General features: G+C 43.6%; 1 protein-coding gene and 1 non-coding gene across 7 annotated transcripts in view; one reads left to right on the forward strand and one right to left on the reverse strand.

Moving 5' to 3' along the window:
* LOC147186834 (partitioning defective 3 homolog) overlaps positions 1 to 19,102 on the reverse strand; it is a 176,017-nt gene that overhangs the window by 149,612 nt on the left and 7,303 nt on the right. For all 6 annotated transcript variants that reach the window (XM_086101469.1, XM_086101466.1, XM_086101468.1 and 3 more), the window contains exon 2: positions 10,106 to 10,207. In XM_086101469.1, the coding sequence (XP_085957595.1) occupies positions 10,106 to 10,207 (102 nt within the window). The remainder of the gene's footprint in view (positions 1 to 10,105; positions 10,208 to 19,102) is intronic.
* trnaw-cca (transfer RNA tryptophan (anticodon CCA)) lies at positions 11,917 to 11,988 on the forward strand. Its single transcript has one exon. It is a non-coding gene; the product is annotated as a tRNA-Trp (tRNA).

Below are 19,102 nucleotides of genomic sequence, written 5' to 3' on the forward strand. Positions count from 1 at the left end.
ACACAACACGTCCCCCTTTAGTCAATACCGCTTAAGTGTAATGTCAATATTGTAGTTGAACTGCTTCCAGATGTCACAATCACAATAAAGTATATAATTACAGATCATGAAGCTGTGTGTGTGTGTGTGTGTGTGTGTGTGTGTGTGTGTGTGTCCATGGCATTATGTGTGACTGCAACTTTAAGAGCCAAGACGTTCTACAAAGGTTTGCATCTTGATGCCACTCACTTTCAGCTTTGGTGGAGCACAACTTAGTGTCATTCAGAGTTATGCGGTTGAATGTGACCCCGATGGACATTTCGGTGATGTGCGTTGTAAATAAAGATCGAAAGGAAATTGTGCGTCTCCCTTCCACAGACTTGTTTTGAGCTCCCACTCAGAAGCGGAAGTTTTGCAACCTGCTTTGTCTCCCGCTTCCCTCTTCTCTATTGACAGCGTTCCCTCTTCATCTCTAAACCTCAGGAGCACAATGCAGGTTTTAGCTGGGATAAGAGACTGCTTGACTTCATCAACGGCATAAGCCGGGAAGTGAACCGGCGATGGGCCAATACGCTTTCGCGCCGTAAGCTCTCGGTGATGTGCAGCAACGCCAATGAGCCGCTCTCCAAAGATGTGTACGGTGGGAAATGGGAAGCAGAGGGCTTAGGAAATTGAAGCATACTGTGGGTGGAGAAAAGTTTTCACCGCACAGAGACGATCTTCTTGTACAGGGCTAATGTGTGAACCATATTCATGACTGACATAAGTGGTTTATGCTTATTAGACAAGTTTCCAATCAGTCCTTACTGGTTCAGTGGAGGGATTAAAAATATATATATATATTTTATGAAGAGCAACTTTGTGATTAGGAACCCGCTGCAAGGTCTGGTGCATTTTAGTTCTGTTGTCACCTCGATCGCATAGGAGTGGCGAATCACATAATTCCAAGGGGAGGTCGACAAATCCATCAACTGATCCGGACAATAGAAAAGAACCTCGAGGTGGCAGAGTACTCAAGTAAAACAAAGACAAAACATTTAGCGGGTTTATCTCATGTTACAGGTGTGCTCGGGGTCCCCCTGCTGTTTACAAAGTGACTCCCATGAGGCAGGGTGAATCTCACTTAGCCACATACCAGGTCAAGCTTCACGTGTTAAGCAGAACAGGAATCCTTTCAATAGACAAAGGGAACCCATTTGGATCCATTTCACGCATGATGTAAGGCTGAGGAAGAGGATGACGACAGTGGATAATAAATGGGAGCCTCTCCCTCCCTGCCTCTGGAGAAGGAATGTCTCTTCCCACTCTTTCCTGTCATAACTGTGATGTGGAGCGAGGAAGTGAAGGCTTCACGCGTGTTATACGCTCTTCCTATGAAAGCACTTGAGTGGAACTTTGGGCAAAGTTGGTTCCAAGTTTGCAGCCGTGGTGTACTTTACAAGTTTTCAATGAACGCGCATGCGTGTGTGAATATCAGCCCTCTGAACAGATCACATCACAAGACTCCTGCTGTGATGAGACGTCCATCAAGGGATCCGTCATCGTAAACATCAGAACAGAGCACTGGGTTCTCACAAAAGAGGGCGCCAAACAGTGAGCACCCTTTTAACGTCCCTCTGAAATACCCATCAAACATCAAGGAAGGAGATATTCTAGGTAACCACGACCTCAAACACTTTGTGCTTCACTTTTAAAAAGATTATCATCGCGCACGTGCCCGATATGCTGGAAACTGTTCACTCAAAGTAAACTAGTCATGAACTCTGTTGAAAAAAAAAGTGTTTTATATATATATATATATATATATATATATATATATATATATTATTTTAAATAAATGTCCAGATTATTTATAAATGGAATAGGTTTAGAGGAGTTTGGTCCAGTCTGCTCATTCCAATGTGTAATGAAAACCCCACAGTGCCCCCTGCTGTCGATTAAGGAAAGTCCAACCTATGGAAGCCATAAATCAGCAATGCACAGACTGGAACTCCCATTTTCAGCCAGTGGATCATTGTGACACCCTGGAGAGGTGATTATTCTTCTGACGCGCGCTCTCACTGACGTGTTCCCAGTGCATGTTGGGTGAATCAATGCCAAATGAGGACGAGATGTTTTGTATACATGAACAATTCTCCGGTGTCCTCTTAACTTAATAGGTGTGCAAGTTCCATGGTTACCTGCCTCCTCGAGAAATAATGCAGTGACTGGAAGGTTGTTCACTCCAAAATCCCCCCCCAACAAAATCACAATAAAGATTCCTCTTCTAAATGGTAAGTTCTTGTGAGTAAAGTTTGTTCCTCTCCAGTAGCACTCCGGATTCACAAATCAACAATCAAACTCAAACCTGTTAGAGAAAGCAGAAGCAATCGAATTGCAATTTCATCTCAACTTTCTCTTCTACCAAGCCAACCGTGAAATGCAGGCTATGAAGACTTTTATGTTCCACCTGGTAGACACGCACCCCCACTGAAATCAGGCTCCTTAAAATGGATGAGACGTCACGGTTGTAAAATAACAGCGGCCACAATCCGATGTGGTGCGTTAACCCGCAGAAACACAACACGAACCCTACCAGACATTGTGCACTATGGCTGTTTTGAAACAGGAGAGGCAAACATACACAGACAAAAAAACAAAACAAAAAAAAAACTCTCCAACACACACAACAGATGAGACCACCTGTCTGTGTCGGAGCGCCACAGGCACCATCACCTGCTGGCGGGAAAAGAAGTCTTTGATATTCATATCAACCTGCAGCTCCACACACTCCAATGTAATACCTCTCGCTTGCCTTTTTCCAAACTCTCTCTCCCAGACATAATAATGACACGACACAAGAGCCGAGCGTGCAAATCTAGCAGGCGGAGGTTTGATCTAAAGAAAAGACAGCGTGATGTCGGGAGCGGAACAAACTGCGAACCGCGGCGGAGAGTGAAAAGACAACTGAGAGCGCGTCGAATCACTGAGAAGGCGCAGAAAGTTTTGCCAAAAGTAGAACAGCAGAAGGAACGCTATGCCGTGGCATCATAGAGTCGAGAAGCGGTGCAAGTGGCGAGAGAGAGCCATATTTGCCAAGCGCTGAGGGGGCTTTTGGCCAAGCTCTGAATATCCTGCCAAATTGCTTGGCCCATCGACTCCCCCCTCCGACCCCTCCAACATGACTAAGGGCAACCCTGACCACCTTCCACATCACAAGCAGAAAGGAGGACCCAGCTGGTGGTCGCGATAGAGTGGCGGCTAAAAGGGTCGCGGAAATTCGACCTTATTCAGAACCGCACAATACATTAAAGGCTGGTACACACGCACGTACACGCGCGCACGCACACGCACACACACACACACACACACACACGGATGAAAAAAAAAGGTGCATATTTTCTTATTGTCCTTCATTTGCCAAATTTGAGCATACTTAAAAGTGTCCTCTGACAATCATAAGGTTGAGGTCGGCAGCAGGTCGTCCCTTAATTGGGTTTCGAATTAAAAGGTCACAGATTGAGTGTATGAAAACCCATTTGAGCAGTTCTTCAATTTCCTCAATATATTGTTAGAGAAGGACTCTTACTGTTGGGATATTTCCACTAATGTGAGACATTTCTACACTCGTCCGACAACGTTGACATACTAATAAGACCACAAAAGTGTTACTAGTGAAGCAAAACTGCGCACTAGTGAACAGCGAAAGTACATTCTACTAGTAGTCCGAGCGAAGCTCCGATGTGAACGAGTAGAATTCTGTAATGTCTTGAGTGAGTACAAGTTGCACGCGTTTGTCAACGAGTGCGCAGTTTTGCCTCACTACTAACATGTAGCTATCCTACTAGTAGGCCAATGAAGAGAAAAGAGAGGGACGAAGAAGATGCACCCCGACACTGAGTACATAGAGATTTGATTCTTCTTGACGGCCTCAATTTAATAACAGAGGATATCCATGCTAGTGGTGCTACAGTGGAGACGGAGGATGTACAGTATGTAAGCCTTAGCATTAGAGAAGAGAAGACAACGTAATCTGAAGAGCGCTTTCGAATGAGTAAAGCGTGACTGAGGATGTACTCGGATGGTGCACATCCTCAGCTGCCTGCCTGCAACAATATGCGAGCCTAAAGTGCTCACTACCAAGCTTAGCTCCTCAGCCTTGGCACCGCTTCCCTGCCTCCAACGCGCCAGTGTCAACTTCAGCTCCGAACAGTGCCAGCCGCAATGCCTGGCTCGGCTTAGCTCGCGGCCTGAGTGCCTGCTCTCAAATCTGAGTGGATCGCTTCTCCTTCTTTGCTCCTCTTCGGTTCTTCTCCACTCACGACGCCGTATCGGGAGGTCCCCCGGAAGCTAATGTTACACTTTTTACACCCTCCTTTGCCACACAGGAGCCTTGTGAGCTTGTGTTTTGGTTCAGTATTCTCAACAAGAAGCAGTGGACTTCACCGACTTGATTTTTTTCAAACAGTTGGCTTGTTGTATGGGAATGTAAAAATGTTTACCGGACTGCAGATTTTAACCATTCATCCATCCATTTCACAAACCGGTGACTAGAAAATGTTTTTTTGTTTTTTTTTTTAGAAATCCGAGACAGTAAATAGTTCATGGAGGTTCTTAGCGTCGTCATAATAGATTTAAGTTGATTTCAATTCCATTTGTTAACGTTCATGAAGGCCATCGTACTCCAGAGGCACATGGAGAATGAAGAACAGAACGCTTCCCAGGAGGAGCGCTCCTAAAAAAATATAAACTCCCTGCAGCCACACTGTGAGACGATAGGATTTCAAAGAAGAAGCGGGTTGATGTCTTTGACCCTATTTTGGTCAGAGTTGCCATTAGTCCCTATAGGGCCTTCTGTAGAGAAGACAAAAACACTTCTCGTCACGTTGGCGGAAACCTTCAGGGGTAGATGATATGATGCCGGGAGCTCAGTGGGAGGGCCTGTATCTGTCATCTTCGTTTATGCTTTGTCTCTGACCCAATTATTCTCCCCAAGGCCCACCACAGAACGGCACAGATAATAGGCCTGTTTGGCAAAATACCTACCCAGTCACTCGAGTCAAAGAGGCCCTGACAGCTGTCAACCAGTACAGCCTTCCCTATTCATGGCAAGGGTGGGGGAGGGTGGGGCTTCAATGTCGTGGTAACAATGTTTCTCTCACAGATGTCTTCTTTTTTTGTTTTTTTTTTCCTTCCGTAATTTTCTGGCTAAACACCAACAGCATGACCAGACGGTATTCTGCTGAGTTCAGATCATGTCAGGAACAATTTGGCAGAAAACACTGTTGTTGAGGGTGGAGCGGTCATCGAGGAGGAACCAAATACACCTACGCTATACGAACTGCCTTGCCTCCAAGCTGGATAATACGGTTGGTGCCGCGACCTGATTTTGCCCAATGTTATGTCATATTGCATACGCGATGCAAATGAAGCCAACTCGAATTCTGATGAAGGCGTAACTGTAATACAGCAGGAAAATAAAGGAACGGGAAAAAAAAAAAGAATTGGTGATAGGAGTGTATGTCATGCACATACATGACAAAATGTCAATGACTTCCCATGAAACTATTGTGTTTTGTCATGTTTTACAAGGATAAAATGACCAGCAGGCCATGGAGTTGTTCAAAGTAAATCCTGTGGTTTCCCTGATGGCGAGGCGCACAAAGGCTATGATTGCATTGGCTATATCCCCTCTGTGAAGGATTATAACTGTGTGAAGGCGGGAGCCGCTGAAAAGGAACAGCAATCTTTCCCAAGAAAATGTGGCTACGAAAATGACGACCTAATAAACAAACAAAAACATGCGATACATTCAAAGCCTTGGAGAGAAATTAAATGGAAAAACTGCCTGCTGTTGCCCATCAAACGTCAGAACAGAAGAGTGAAGGTGAGGCTATCCTGCCTGCATGCAGATTTAGAGCTGACCGATGTCCCGGCATGCTGATGCGCACTTGACTACGCAGTCAAAAGTGTCAAAGAAACTTTGCACAGTCGATGGCATTTCTAGGTTGAGGTATGAAGAGCATGAGCGTCTTTTTGCTTACTTGCTAAGAGTGTATTCATTATATTGAACAATATTGTCGCTTAATTGGTATGGAGTCATAAAGATGAGCAACGGCTCTCATTATGATGCAGCGCAGCTCCACACCGCGGCAAACAAAATGCACAATAATGAATGTATGATTGAATAAAAAAGCATATTGATTTATCTTAAGTAGACAAGAAGACTCGCAGGCACTTTAGATCTCACATTGGAAATGTTACATGAAGGCAGACTATTTGATACAGCTCATGGCATTGATGAGAGAGCTCATACAGCATCTGCAAGCCGCTACAAAGACCGCTTTGGCTATTCGAGCATCCTTTTGTGAAATATTAAAAGTTGACGAGTCATGCGCACATCGGGACGCATGACTCGAGTGCATTGAATGTTGTAACGGTTATGGCATTCAGACAAGCTAAGCAATATAATTAAATCAATACTCTTCCCCCAAGTGATAATTCACTTGAAATTTCACCTCAAAAACAAACCAGATGAAATGACAAAAGGTAGCTGAAACATTCATCAATTCATCAGATTTCCATTTTAACACAAATTAAAACATGCAACGCTGCTTTTAATGGTCCCAGTTTTGCATTTGCAGAATACAAAATGTGCACACCTGATAAGGTGCAAATCAAATTGATCCATATGGATCAATTAACTTATTTCATGAAAGGCGCATCATTCATGACACTTGATCATAAATATATAAAAACATGAGGATTAAACTGGTGGTACATAGTAGCCTACCGTGCATGTCAAAAGACTTTGTTCCACACACACACAGGCACACACAAACACACTTGGTGATTAGTAATTAGGCTTTGATTTCCCCTGGCAGCGTTCTGGTACCTGGGGTAGAGCTGAATGGACCCCGCTTTAGCCTTGGCTAATTTCACTCCCAGCTTGATCTCAACCCAGAGCAGGTGCCCACTTGATGCCAATGGTGGTTGCCATGGCAATGCCAACTTCAGGGCCCAAGAAACTGCAATTGCAAATCGACCACCACGAGACAAACAAGAGCTGTGCATTTGGTTCCTGTAATGAGCTTTCAGAAATAGAGTATTGTACTAGAATACAAAATACATTTTAATATGTGATGCAAGTACATACACCGTTATTTCCCTCGGCAGAACAGTCGTTTAAACACCAGCAAAATATTACTAAAACGTTTAAACAAAATTCTCAAGAACAGACATCACATTTCATTTGTACCTCCACGGTTGCCGTAAACACTAAACATGGACTATAGCACCTCTGAGTGGTCTAAAAGTGAAACAACTCCAGTCATGTTTCTGGTCAAGGCTCCATCAGCCTCTGCAATGAGCATTTTCTAATTTGCGCCCTCGGGATTCGAATGTGTTTAAAAAAAAAAAAAGCTTCAGCGGGAAAGGGAATCCTTGCTCACCTCTGCTCATAATAAGGCCGATCCAGACACCAAACATGCGTCTAAAAATTATTTTTTTTAAATTACAATTATAAACTGCACTTGTTGAATGCAGGGCGGCCCGGTAGTCCAGTGGTTAGCACGTCGGCTTCACAGTGCAGAGGTACCGGGTTCGATTCCAGCTCCGGCCTCCCTGTGTGGAGTTTGCATGTTCTCCCCGGGCCTGCTTGGGTTTTCTCCGGGTGCTCCGGTTTCCTCCCACATTCCAAAAACATGCATGTCAGGCTGATTGGACGCTCTAAATTGTCCCTAGGTGTGAGTGTGGGCGTGGATGGTTGTTCGTCTCTGTGTGCCCTGCGATTGGCTGGTTCAGGGTGATTCAGGGTGTCCCCCGCCTACTGCCCGGAGACGGCTGGGATAGGCTCCAGCACCCCCCGTGACCCTAGTGAGGATCAAGCGGTTCGGAAAATGGATGGATGGACTTGTTGAATGCAAAGCATTCTCCTACTACTGTAATTAGTGGCAGCAATGCCAGGTTTACATCTCACTGTAATTGTGTACTTCGGTTGAAGAGAATTGGCTATAATTAACCAGTTTCATTGATTTATGAATCCATGGCTTTATTCCATCGTTTCAACTCTAAGGGTGAATTTATCACTTCCGTTTGGTGCAAGGGTTAATTGCAACTATGAAACAGTTTGGGGCCATTACAAAGGCTCGATTTTTTGTTTTTTTCGTTCATTTTTAGGTCCCGTTTCCGTCTCGAAATGCTCTGACGTACTGAAAATTGTTCTTGACATCTGTATTTTCAGTCAGTGTCCAGCTGATGGCAGCAGAGAACCGGAAAAAAACCGAAGTCTGATGTTGACAAGGAACAACATTTATTTATTTCAACCCAATACATCAACAGAGGTCAAAACAAAACCAATTTTCCTTATTTGCACAATTGCACAACTCTTTTTTTAAGACAAGCCTTTAGTTGAGTAGCTGGCTCATTTTTGTATTCAGCTGACACACACCAACCACACTGAAGCACTTCATGATGCTGGATAGTTTCTTTTATGTTTTAATAACGTGTATGATATGATTTGCTGATCACGGCACATCTATCTTCACTCGTATTCACTGCACAACTCGGGGTCATCCCTCAACCACTACTAGCGACAAATAAAACATTAAAGAACTCACATAAGGGTGAAAACTGCCTTTCAAAGCATTAGATCAACAGCAAAGTGATCAGCATTAGCTTTAACTCGTTAAAATTAAGGTGAAAGTCCTTTGGTTAACTCTTTGTAAAATACAGAGAAACTAGGGCAGGAGTTGATTGCCGATCAAAAGAACTGGACAGACTGGATTTACTGCTACAACTATCAACGCACAAGAGGAACCAAACACCCACAGTGTATTTACACAAACTCTTCTGTTCATTTGAGCCGTTGCGGACACACATTTACACAATACATCCCAATAATGCAGGAAATGCAAAACTGGGACAAGAGATGTCTGCAACATTTCACCTGGAGAACAGCTGGGTCTGTTAAGGTGACGGAGGTTAGCGAGACACTGTGATGTGAGGATATTGTTGGCTTTTGAATGTGAGGAGGAGTATCTTGATGAAATAGGGAGTGAATGGGGAGCCAGTGGAGTTACTATAGAACGGGCGTGATGTGATTTTTATCAGGGGATCTTGTTAGAATGAGAGCAGCAGATCAGGTTTGGGGCCTCTTGTTTTGTTGTTGTTTCGTTGTTTAAAACATAAAAACAGACACCACGAGCTTTAAGCAATATGCTTCAAGTATGACGTTTACAATCTGCACAAAATAGGAGAATACAAGAGCAGCATCTTGTGGGGGAAACTGGTATCACATTTATATACATTTAAGACGTGACTGCCACAAGCCAGCGACTGAATCTCGATGACTAACCTTCATTGTCGTCTGTTCAGGTAATGAGATGGTGAAAAGCAGGGAAACATCACTGATTTTACGTTCCGGGGCCAGACAGACGCTACTGACATCAATAGAGTGGGAGCAGGTGCGGGTGCAAAGCAGCTGCTCTCTCAGCCGCTATCACCTGATTTGTTACCATGGCACCTCGTCATTCTAATGCGCATGTGCAAACGTTTAGTCGCGCTCGTACACACGAGCCAAGTTGCAAAACGTGCAAAACATGTTTGTAGCAATCTGCACGCATCAATACATTTAAAAGTCAGCATTATTTTTTTCCCCATGTTATTAGATACATATTGGTTCTGAATTGTTGTGCATGGTGTACGTGGCACAGTTGCGTGCTGTTATATTTTTATCATTTTTGTTTTGTATTGATGGTTTACATACGGTAATTTTAATGTAATATTGGTGATGTGAAGAGTTCGATTAATTGATGTCCCCTCTAAAGGCCCAGGTACCAAATGCATGCCTACTACTGAGGATTTCAACAACAACTACAACAAAAAACAAGCAAGCTGTATGTACATTACAGTGGCAATCAAAACGAAGCGTGATTATCTTTGTCAACAGTATCAATCATTACATGTTTGATACAGCTCTAGCCGTAAAGTAGTAACGCAGTCTGGATGACAGCCATTTGTTTTTACCACATTCATTAGTTCAACCACAAGTGATATTGCGCAATGCAAATGTAAATAGGTGAAGCAGCAATATTACACCATTATAGAAAGAATTTATCTTGTTATTGATACAAACATTAGGACTTACCCTGTCTTTGTCATCGGCCACATCACTGAGGACATCATCCAGGTCAAGGATTCCACCATCCCGGTGTTCCAACCTATAGACCTGGACCCAATAGCTGGGGTCCTGGAAAAAGGGAGAATGGGTTGTGTTAAAAAAAAAATCTAGAGCATTGTGTTTATTTGCAATACAAGTGCATAGGATTTGGGACACAATTTGAGCCATGCCACATATGATCGCTGCCAAAGCAACAGATATTGGAATCAGCTGATCTGATCACTATGTGGGTCATCAATGCGCTACTCAGTTGGCACATTGTGACATGTTCATGGATTGACTTCATTCTAGCTGTTATGAAATGTTTTAATCTTCTATGTGCTCTGTCATGAATTCGAATAGAGATTCCGAAGAATCTCAGGCCTGTGTTAAAAATCAACTTGGGACAAATGTACCACCACATCATGTGACCTAGTGGCACGTTTGTTGGGGGAGGTGACGATCTTAAACAATTTGTTTAACATTGCGTACCCTGCCTCTTGCCCAAAGTCAGATGGGCCAGATTCCAGTTCACCCGCGATGCTAATGAGGAAGGGGGTAAAGAAAATGGACATCTGCATGGGATATGACTAGTCAAGGAAAGTTTTGGGTGGAAAATTGTGAAAAGGGGAATTTCAAAGGCTTCTATTTCAGTCCATTTCCTGCCCTCATTTCTTTTTCTTTCAGGCTCTGGCCAGCTCAAGGTAGCATTGAAGCATTAAAAGCAATCGAGAGGAGAAAGAGAAACCAAGAAGACTATTGCTTTTATGTCCTCATGTTGTGTCCTCCCTGTGTCTGTTTGTTTTGTTCAGCCTTCGCTCTGCTCCAAACAGAGCTATCTTTGGGTCTGTGGTCAAATGCCTTTGGGCTCTGTTTTACTTAACTCCACTCTGGTTCACTTGCAAAAATGGTCCAACTCATGAAAGGAATGTCGGTGTGTTACATTTTTTTTTTTTTTAGGTTAAAAGGGAAGGAAAATGTGATAAGTTCAGTACTGTGACAAAAAAAAAAACTTGAGCAGAAAGAGGTCATTGATGTTGAATATCCAGTTGAACAATATGATTGAATCCACCTCATACGGATGCACTCGGGGTGTGGAGTCAACCCAAATATTGTATTCAAATGCCAGATGTCAATTTGGCACAGACATCCTCCCGGCTTGTTCTTCACATGGATTACTTTTGAGAGCAGCTCAGTCACATAAACATAATCCCAAAGACACACTTGTGGAGTTGAAAGAACATGAGCACAGACTGCTTGGATTTGACATGCCTGACGTGATGTCGGAGCCTGACAACCACGGTGCCTTGCCGTATGAAATACGACAGCAAAGCCCTCATTACAGAAGTATCATCAGACTTCACCACTGAAAGGGCCCTCGGAAAAGGTCTGTGCTTGTGTCGAGAGTGTCAAGTCTGCTGCTGTGTTTTTATATGTTATCAAACATTGATTACCTCTGCCACAGCGGTTAAGTCTCATCACTGGTTTGTTAGTTAACAGGATAAGGTCATGTAAGCACACACACATACACACACACACACACACACACACACACACACAATATCTCACCAAACGATCTGTTCACCCTGTCATCCATGTCTTTGTACCAAACCAGATTTCCTGTCCTCGCCAAGAGTTGCACAAAAGCTTATGCCCTGTGGTGAATCAGTAAAGGGAGAACTGTGTGGCCGTGAGCGAGAGAATACAGTATATGTGCCTGTGGATGTTTATGATTGCAGCGCGGCTGTTGCCATTCCCACAGCGAGCGCAATTCGATTTTCTGTTGCCGCCCAGAACAGGACCTCGTGGCGCAACGGTAGCGCGTCTGACTCCAGATCAGAAGGTTGCGTGTTCAAATCACGTCGGGGTCATTCTTTTTTTTTTTTTTTTTTTTTTTCCCCCCCGACGACAATCATCCATTCCATTACGAAATGTTCCAAACTGGTGATTACATCTCCAAAAGATTTCGCAACAAGGATGAAACGATGGCTGTTATCATTTAAAAATAGTATCAACAAGCTCTCTTTTGTCACCCGGGTGAGATCTGAGCCCTGCATTATGAGTCATACTACAGAATGATGCTTTGAGAATGGCCAGCAAACAGACATTGCTCATCACACCATCAGACACATACAGCAGAGTTCATTAACTTAACCTGGCCACGACTTTGTAAAGACTTACGTCGACACAGTCCAATGATTTTCAAACGTTAACTTTGCCTCTGTGGGAGTAGGAGGCTTTTCAGGTTGGGTACGGTAGAGGAATGTAAAGGCTGCAGTGTCTTTTTTAAAAGTCACAGAAATACTAGACAAACCTGGAGACTGAGAAAATAGACTTGAAGACATACAGAAGTGATACAGGTTTTAATGATCCTCAGTGTATATTACAAAACAGTGTTTGAGAATTGAATTGAGCAAAACTTTCACCAAAAAAAAAAAGTGAAAAGCCTATCCTGTGATTTCCAAGCGCTGGGTGTTTCGACCTCGCAGTGACTCACCAGCTCCGACCACAAGTCGAAGCTGCCAGCCTCCCACTTTGTTGAGTTTGAGCTTTACAGCATAATGCAAGCAAGCAATTTCTGGAGTCCTCTGCAACAAAGTCTAAAATTGTGTGACCTTCTGATCCTCAACACCCTTGAGGATTACAGAAGATCGAAAGCTCAACATCTGGTCCAAATAAACAAAAACTGCCTGATGACTCAACAGGACCCGGAATTACTACTGCCATCAGAAATTATGGTAATCGGGACCTCATTGAGTGGTTGCACATCTTGAAGCCAATTACAGAGTCAACCGAGGGTCAGGCTATGTTCATTTGCAAATATGATGCATACATCTCGTGGTTCTTCTAAGGCCTAAGATTGATTAGGTTCGTAGTCCGCAGAGCATAAGTGACATCCGTAGCATGCATGACACTTCCAAAATCATACAATCGGGGGGGGGGGCTCAGTGATAGGGTGGTCGTCTCCCAACGCGGAGCTTGGGGGGTTTATCCCCGCCCACTGCGACCTTGTCAAAGTGTCCTTGAGCAAGATACTGAACCCCCAGTCGGTCCTGATGCTGCGTCATCAATAGGTAAATGAGGACACAAGTGGAAAGCGCTTTGAGTATCAAAGCTCTATATAAGTAACAGCCCCTTTATACAATTAGACATCACAGTGAATTGTTTCTTTCGTATGCCTCAGCTGTGCTTTGTGCAACTGCACACACAAATGCATTTCATGCACCTCGGTCCTTATGTCAGCATTTTTTAGGGCTGGCACCCTATAGCAAGGGGTAAGGGCCCACATAATCTGGCACAAATGCTGAAAACACACACTTTAATAGCCCAGGGAATGGGAAAAAGCAAATGAAAACCTCACGAATGAGTCAACAATAGGATTTAAGTGGCTATTAGAGGAAAGAAGCAGAAGGTGGGTGTCATGTTACAGAGAGATGTTTTAGCCTCAGATCCCTGAGGGAGACGGCGCATTTAAGCCATCTGCTCATCCGGAGAAGCCCAACGAGAATGGTATTACATATACATATTTCTTGCAGATGATGACTTGGCAAAATATAAACAGAGTTTACTTTGCGGCGGTCAGAGAAATTTCAGAGCAAATCAATCACGAGTGAAAGATGTAAAGAAGTTTAGCGCGCTCTCTCAGCAATTACTCTTCGTCTTTGCATGTTTTTAGCACTTGAGATTTAATGGATTTAGAACGATCACTAAAATCCGCCTCTAGTCCAGTACACTTGGCAAGAACGGTTGCCCTGATTCATGCTCAAGATCAATATGCACAAGGACCATGTACCGTTCCATGTCATTCTGTACGTAATTCTAAAGATTACGCTTCGGAAATACGACATCTTGGCGGCATTTGGTGCCTGTCAAGTCAAAAGCTGACAATGACTTTTGGCTCACCCACCGTTAGCAGTGGCATGTTCCCAATCTGGGTTCTTCTTGCATTCCTCATGCTGGATGTTGATGGCGGCTGCTCTGTCATCAGCAATGCCGTCTCCATCCCTGATTGCCACTTATGTCAATGGTGGATTCACATTGTGCACTCAATGTTCAAAATGGAACAACAAAAAAAATGGTGGGTGGCATAGCAACACGACAACGAATCTCGAGACCTATCCAAAGACAGAAATAACATGTAAAAAAATAAATAAATAAATAAATCAGGAAATGGAAAGCCCATTTGTTCTCCTTCAAATTTGTCACTCCAATCTCCCACGCTAGGCTGACTTTTCACCTCTAACTATAACATCATATTTTTAGAGGAACTAGTGGCTTCAGATGGTTTGAATTATTTTCCCACTGGAACGGCAGCTGGATCACTCACGGGGCAAGAGCGGCGGGCAATATTGAGGATGTCATGCTGCAAGGCTGCTCCACCCACTACTTATCCTGCCCTTGTCTGTTGCCTGCTAATGGACTGACCATTCAAGCTTCCAAAGGAACTGAACAATTGATACATTCTATTAGACATATTGAATCCTCCCTTCCTACAAACAGCAGCGATTCACCAAAATATTACCAAGACATTTGTAAAAGGCTTTGTATCAGTTTGACAAGCTAACCTCCGGCTACGCTTTGACTCTCTGTGCTTTCACTGAGGCGACTCTCATTCAAGGCATTGCGTGAAGGAGGGTCTCCCTATCAATCACCAGTGCTGATGGCAGGCGTGGTGTGAAAATAAGGGAGAACATGGCACAGAGCCACGTGGTGGCCCGCGGTGGTTAGGGGATGATGTGGAAATGGTGACAGGAGTCCTTTGTGGTCCGCTGGTGGGGATGAAGAACTGTAGATGCCCTCACCACGGCTGATTAAAAACAGAAGGTCTAAAAGGCCCCTGGGACTTGACAAATATTTATGAACTATGGTCGACCTAGCAAATTTAAACGCAGAGAAAGATCACATATCACCAAAACTGGTGGAAGGAAAGAAGAAGTTGGTCAGGTTTCACTCGTTCACGAGTCGACTTAATATTGCGGTGGCTTCAAGGGATTGCTGCTGAGTCACCCAGGAAGGATCACTGATGATGAGCTGGCTCCTTTTTTTAACAAATACAATTAATATGAAACCATTTTATTTCATTTAAAAAAAAAAAAAAGATGACTCAGCCTGTTTATGTGTGCACGCAAGGGTTTGAATAAGAGCATTACCGCCTGATAGAAGGATCAAAACTCTGTTCGAGAGCTTCGGAAGCACACACGTATTAAAATTCATTTTCCACCTGGCCCACGTTGGCACGTTAACACCTCGCCCCCAAATTATTTAACCATCACCGCCGTCAAATGTCGACTGCACTGCGCTCTGATATAATGATACCCTGCAATGGAGTCTTTTACATCAAAGTGAGCAGATTTTAAGCCACTCTTATTGAACCAAAGGGAGTTTGAGCCTGGACTGGTGTGCTGCAGCTGTGTGAGCAGCAGCATGAGATCACAGGACATCAAACACCGCCGTGTCGCTCACATTGGCCGGATTCCTGCTGGAGTCGCACGTGGTTAAGTTCCCGAGAAGAACAAGGAACGACATGCAGTCATCTTGGTGGTGACATTTTACATGTCATTGGTACATTGCCGTACATTAGAATAGGTTGGAACCAAATCATATCCAAAAATGTACACGTGATTGCGGCTTGTAAAAAGTCACACACATTAGTGCTCCGAGAAGTATGACAGCCAGAGCGCAAGAGTCGGAACAATGCTGCTTGCACCGCGCCGTTGATATTTGATTGTCTCGCAGGATTCTTAACTGAATGTCAAAATCAACTACTCCCTTGACCTTTGGCTTTTTGCTCACGCGGATTAAAGGAGAATGCCACTTAGATTCGCAATATTGCATGCCCCTATAGCTCATGTTTGTATGTACACGAGGGAGTAAAGTAGCTATGTGGTGGAGCGACACCCATTTACCAACAAACGTCTTTAATCGTGGTCATGCAGCTAACGCTTAAGTTGGCCGCGCGGCAGACATCGTATCTTGGCCAAAAAATGTATTATCATATCACAACACAGTTCCAGTCGAACCTCACAAGGTTGCCCAGTATGAATTTGACCAAACTCTTGGAGACAAAAACCCTTCTGAAGTCACATAAAAAACATGTTTAAAAAGTTGCGGTGCTTCGGGACACTCGGTCATATGCAAAGTGAATGTGCTTAGTTGAAAGAAAGAGTCGCCTGTTGACAGTGAGTGAGAAACCGGCTGGACCAGGTCAATCACACACCCACACACTCCCCGCCCGCGCTCTACGGGATGCCGCTCAACACATTCCGTGACAAAACCGAATAATTATTCGTGAGGAAGTCTCAGCGGGTGACAGATGTGTCGCACAGATGGTGGATGTTTACACAGTCTTGTTTTTAGTAGTATTCAAATTCATTGGCACAAGAAAGTGTGATCAAGGCCCATCCGTGTGACGTATCGTTTGTAGCCATCGTGTGGAGTTGGTCATCCTGGAGACTTATGGGATGGTCGTGTTGGCAACAAAAGTGTCTTATCAGACATCTGTGGCCCCTAAAAATGGAGATAAACATCAGTGACCTGTTAACGGCGGCTCGGCATCCTCAAAAAAAAAGGCGAGAAGGGACTTGTTCTCTGAGCCCGAGTAGAAACAGGATATGCCACTAACACCTCACGCCGCTTGTGTAAGGGATGCGGAAAATGGATTGGCAGGGTGAAAATCTTGATAAAACAGTAAACGGCATTCTTCCTGCATAAGGAAGACACTGAGATTTGCTTAACGGAATTGAGACTGCGTCACTGGAAAGATTTTGCTACAGCACAATCACGATCTTCGCAGTTTAGCTACTTTTTTTTTTTAACATTGATTATCACAAATGTGTTTTACGGGGTCAAATGGAAAACTATATCCAAGGAAATAAACAATCAACAGCATGAAATTCTGCACGTGACTTCAGAACTTGAAACGACTATTATTAACCCCTGAACCTGCCTCACATTTACAGTTACGTCCAAATAGTTCCCACATTGATCTACTGCACTTCCTCAGTCTGGATTACCTGACCTAGATTCAAAGTCCAAGCAAACAATTGGCAGTGCACCATTATTACCTTTATGCACCGCAGCCCATCGAGCTGTTTTTTTTTTCTTCAGACAAACCCTTTTGCTTATTTATATTTAAATCATTGGTTGGTGGTCTTCCCTGCGGGCCTAAAATATGATCAGAAGCGTTGACCTACAGTACATTTACAACCTCAATTGGAATATTGGTCCACGGCAAAGTGCACCCGTCAATAAATTTAGTTATCAGATGCTCAGACATCAGTATACAATTGTCATGTTATGAGCAGATTATTGGTTGTTAACTACTCCTGATGATGCACATGGCACATTGCTGAGGGGTTCAGAGCGGATGGAGACCTCAGCCTTTTTTTTTCCCCCGCCTTCTACTTTTGGAATATTCCACAACCCCACTACTGTAAATGCCCAGAAAGCACAGAATCATTTTATTGAAAGAACGAGACCTAAAAGCGCCACAAAGAAAAAACGACCACAAACTAACTGACTCTGCATTTATTACCTGCATGAAGACAGAAATATACTTCAGCATAGTGCCAAATTTTACTTCCACTCGACAGACGCGGTCCTGCTGAGTACAGAATTTGCCGGTCCAAATGACTGAATTTTCCTCGCAGTGCCGCCAACAAAAGTGTGCAAACGAAGAAGGTATTTTTCGCCAACAGCCCTGAGTACATCTGTCCTATTTTACAGCTTAGTGCGGGTGTTGGCGAGGATATTATGGCGGGCAATGTTTGGCAAACGCCTACGTGCTTATATTTAAACAAATCCGAGTCATCTTGTATAAATTGTGTCGAACGGAAAAGTTAGGAAACCAAAAGACCAATCGTTAATATTTCGGAAATTTATTGTTCTGATAATTGTTTGATGACAGATGAAGTGTAACTGGTGTTTAATTGTGAGGTCAACTCCATCCCATTGCCATTGCAAAGCACATTCATACTGGTTTGTGATGAATGCGTTTTCAAAATAAAACATGCATCAGTTTTCTTTGTCAATGTGTTCACCGATAAAACGGGGCTCCTTTGCTGACAGCGAGCTTGCCGACTTCTTTGTAGATGGCATAGGTAGTCGAAGACATTGAAAAAAATCAACATCACTGTTACACCGGGAGCAGATTTCAAATGCTGGGGGGAAATTTCGGATAATCAGGCCAAACCACATCCTGAAAAAGTCACTTCAGGACTTCAAATGTATTCTCATCAAAAGGAATAATACTTCATGAATCATGAAATGAAATGCCCTGAAGAATAAGCTGGTTTGCACGAGAACAGAAACATCTCGGAATAGATTTGAAAATGTTTTGGGGGTTTTTTTGTGCAAAATTGCATGTGTCAACTTCACTGTTTGTTTTATTAACAAATGAATATTAGGCACACACAAAATCATCTGCTCGAGGGGAATTAGGTCAGCAGGTTGGGGCACATTCGACTAAAAATCATCAACACTTAGCAACATTAAGCGTTCTCAAGGTACGGCACGGCGCGCCATGGAGTGAGTTGCACTCCTTACTCGCCTTTAAAAGTTTTGTCCGCAAAGTCCGGTCACTTGAGTGTACGCAACGGTGTCATAATTTCAGGGTACATCTCGCAAAGGCCAGCTGAACCAACTCGGCCTTTTATTTGATGGAGTATTGTCAGAGGGAATTCTCGCATATTGCCATGGAGGCGTCAAATGTGAGGCTACGTTGGAAAGCATTTGGCTCACTTCACATTTCTTGGAAAGGATGTGACATGAGCGTCTGCAAATGGTCAGCCCGGGTTATTTTGTTTTCTTCGTTTTATCTTTATAACACTCTAAGTGGATTCACTAAATAGATAAATACAGTGATGAAAAATACATCGGAAGTTTGGCATGAAAAGCCGACACTTTCGAGGGGGCACAGCAACTTTGTTGGAGGTTTATTGGGCGCTCGTTTCCATTGACAGCAATTACCGGTATCTTTAAAAAATA

The sequence above is a fragment of the Hippocampus guttulatus genome, chromosome 21 (assembly GCF_054856545.1).
Source record: "Hippocampus guttulatus isolate MCC_2025c chromosome 21, RoL_Hgut_1.0, whole genome shotgun sequence".
Taxonomy (NCBI): Eukaryota; Metazoa; Chordata; class Actinopteri; order Syngnathiformes; family Syngnathidae; genus Hippocampus; species Hippocampus guttulatus.